The 3411-nt window shown below is 50.3% G+C and overlaps 1 protein-coding gene across 1 annotated transcript; it reads right to left on the minus strand.

Annotated features, from left to right (window-relative positions):
* Positions 1 to 1650: 1650 nt before the first annotated feature.
* LOC146759936 (uncharacterized) lies at positions 1651 to 3411 on the minus strand. Its single transcript, XM_085554928.1, has 4 exons — positions 3407 to 3411; positions 2486 to 2741; positions 2045 to 2405; positions 1651 to 1780 (listed from the first exon to the last, which is right to left on the minus strand). The coding sequence occupies exons 1-3, from the start codon at positions 3409 to 3411 to the stop codon at positions 2121 to 2123; spliced, it is 546 nt and encodes a 181-aa protein (XP_085411054.1). The 3' UTR covers positions 1651 to 1780; positions 2045 to 2120.

Raw genomic sequence — 3411 nt, forward strand, 5'->3', positions numbered from 1 at the left:
ATCGGAAATAAATGTTTTTCTGTGAGGGTGGTGAGATGCTGTAATGCGTTGCCCAATGAGGTTATGAATGCCTCCCCCCCCAAGCATTCAAAGCCATGCTGGATGAGGCATTAAGCAACTTTGTCTAGAGGGATGTGGTCCCTGCTAACAGCAGGGCAATTGCAACTAAGTGATCTTCTAAATGTTCTTTTCAATCCAAATGATTTAGTGATTCCACCAGTATTCTTAATGTTCACCCACAGCTGTTGGAACTTCTGAAACATTTAATTGCCCTTTTTTCAAGTCTTTTTTGTTAGTTATTAAGTCCATCTCTAGGTTAGTCATGTTGTTGTTCCCTACTTGGTTAAAATGTAAACCATGGTATGCAATGCAGCCTCTTTAAACACAGAGAACAGAACAATTACTGTAGTCAAATCTCCTTTGAACACCAGAAGCAGGAAGTCTCCTGTTGTAAATGTGTTGTTGTTAGCCTTACTCACAGTAAGCAATTGTGGGGGTTCAAGATTCACCCCTAAGGAAGAGCGGATGTTTTTCAACCAGGAAGTGAAGAGGTCAGCCAGCCTGCAGTTTAGTGGAAACGCAGGTGAAGGCAGAAAGCCAAGAGACTGCTGCCTTCCTTACCTGTGGCAGCAGGAATTGGCCTCCTTTACAATTAGGCTGTGAACATGTAAAAACAAGTAGACAGCAAATCGTGGTGATTAGTGTTAACTCAAGCACTGCAGCGTCTGGCTTTTCAGCTGACAATGGTGTCTAGACAGTGTTTTTGAGTTTCACTGTTTTAAGGACTTTTATTCATCTTCTGTGTTCCTGGTACCCTCCCTTAGCTTTTCTATGATCTAGGCTCGACTCTCACATGGATTTTAGGGATATAGAAATACACCAGGGTATTTCCTTGGTTGCCAATAGCTATAGAGAATGTAAAGACTTTTATGCTCCAATTCACAGAGATATATATATGTGTATATATATTAATAACACCAATACTCCCCCCAAAAAACACGCCCCCCCTTCTCCCCTCTTACTGCACAAAACACACCCACTGCTGGGTTAATGGGGCCTCACTTCCCTTGTCCGAGCCCACCCTGACTACTCTTTAGAAATGGCTTCTCCGACACTCAATTGCATATGACTCCTAGTACAACAAGCTATTCCCTCACCTCTCCTGGCAGGGAGAGGGACAGAAAACCCTGAAGCTGCACAAGCTGTCCTCCTTACCCTTAATGAACACTGCAGTTATGTTACTCCAATCCTCTGGCACCTTGACCTAAGGAAAAAAAAAAAAAAAAAGGAAAAACAAACAAAACATAACTAATTCAAAACACTTCTGCCAACCACCCCATACTCACAAGCCTGTCCTGAACTCTGCAGTCATGCAGCTGCCATGCTCGGGGCTGCCCACAGCTCTCCCACCCCAAACCAGCCTTCTCTTACTAGGAAATATGAGCTTTGCTGGCCTAATTGGCTCCTTATTCACTAGCATTAAAAGTTTGGCCTGCAATTGAAAAAAGTAACCTCCTGCTCTGTTTTCATATCACTTACAGGGTCTTTCACCTCCTCGCACCCACCTTTAAGCATTTCTTCATCCTGGTCTGCAACAAACACCCCCCGCATGGGCTGGCTGCTGGAGCCACGCTTTCTGGCGCTCCTCTCCTCCGTTCCGCCCGGATCTCTCACCTAGAGACTGACTCCGGCGCCTCATAGCTGCTCTGTTTGACGCTCAACGAATACACCACCCACAACAGCGCCGTAGTCGTGAGAGATGTTCTGCCGTGTCTCCGTGCTGAGAAAGAAATGACGCTCCTGAAATCACACAGAAGGGGGAGTGGGGGAATACACGGTCCCGTCCGGCTCGCTCCCCGTGCTGGAAGAGGGACGGAACGAAGCGCCGACAAACCCCGTCCGAGGGGACGAAGTCGCCCCGGGATCGCGCTCGGTCCCGGACGGTTCGGCAGCGGCGCAGAAACGGCCCTTCCAAAAAGCAACGTGGGAACCTGACGGAGGTGGCCGAGCGGTAAACCTCACCTAGTGACTCCCAAATACTCACCCCCGCTTCCAACGCGACACTGGTTCGACATGTTGCTTCTTACTCCCGGCGGTACAGAGGCCGAAGGAATACGGCCCTATACTTCTCGCTCCCTATAAAGGCGACGGGAGAAACCTAGACGCCCGCTGAAAACCTCAGAAAGGGTCGAGAACACAACACGGCTGCGCTGCGGGGAAAAGAGGGGCAGCCCCCTCAGAAAACGCGACGGCGAGAAGCCGGGGGAGCCCGGCAGAACGCCCGAACCGAGCCCGGCCATAGACCCAGAACGGCTCCGGAGGGCTCGTCGCCTCCGATGTCCGGCTGCTACAGAAGCGGCTCGCCGGTCGGGGCCGATCCTCGCCGCCACACATCCCGCTGCAGCCTGAAACGAAACAACAGAGAACATCGCATCAAATAACGAAATAACTCCTTAAAAGCAGTACCCCGTACCGTTTCTCTCACCCAGTGACGAGACGTCCGGACGAAGAAACGCGACCGGCTCCTCCGCACGCTGACGCCCGTCTGCTGCTTTGGGGCTCCCAGCGGCCTCAGGAGGAGCTTAAAAGGCGTCGGCGCGGACCCGCCCCCGGGATGCCGACGAGTCGCACCTGGGACCGGGCAGCCGCGGCCCCGCCTGTGGGTCACCGCCTCGTTATCGCAGGTGGGGCTCGTTACGGCCGGCCCGGAGCCGTGACGGTTCCATGTGTGAGCCCTAGATCTAAATTAGGGGCTGCAATGTCCTTTCTGTAAATGACAGCTTATTACGCGCTTCCCCTTCTCGCCTCTTTGAGGGATTCATAAATGCATTAAATAATTGTGCCCAATTGGAACAGATTGCTTTGGAACTTGCAAGACACCCTTCTAAACAACGTCCCCTGCTGTGCGCTTTCTGTCTCTGCCACGCTTTGTCTTGGACCTCATCCAATGAAAAAAAAAAAAAAAAATTGAACAACTTTGTACCCAACTGAGGACATATTACTAATGGTGCAGGTGGAAATATGGAAGCAGGGGTGTGGCAAATGCCCGCAGGGGTTAATGATGTGCCTGACACAATAGGCGACACAGGACATTTGTGGCACAGCTTTATGAACAGAGGCCCAAAGTGGTCGCCAGTGTGCTCCTCTCTGACCACTTCGTGCCCGCAAACCACCAGGTGATGTAAAGCTGCTGGACCTGCAGCTAATCAAGCAGAATGGGCTCCTCAGGCCTTCCTTAACAGGCTCCATTTTTACCAGACCAATTGTTTCTGTTCAAACAACATTTTTTCTTACAACAAAATGCAAAAAGGTTCTTGTCAATTCCAACATGAACTGCAGCAAGAGGCAAATTCCACCTAATGAGAAGTAGCACACACAACGATGAAGTATTATTTGGTGTCCCTACTTCAT

The sequence above is a fragment of the Coturnix japonica genome, chromosome 8, assembly GCF_054131305.1.
Source record: "Coturnix japonica strain WE chromosome 8, WE-NBRP24, whole genome shotgun sequence".
NCBI lineage: Eukaryota > Metazoa > Chordata > Aves > Galliformes > Phasianidae > Coturnix > Coturnix japonica.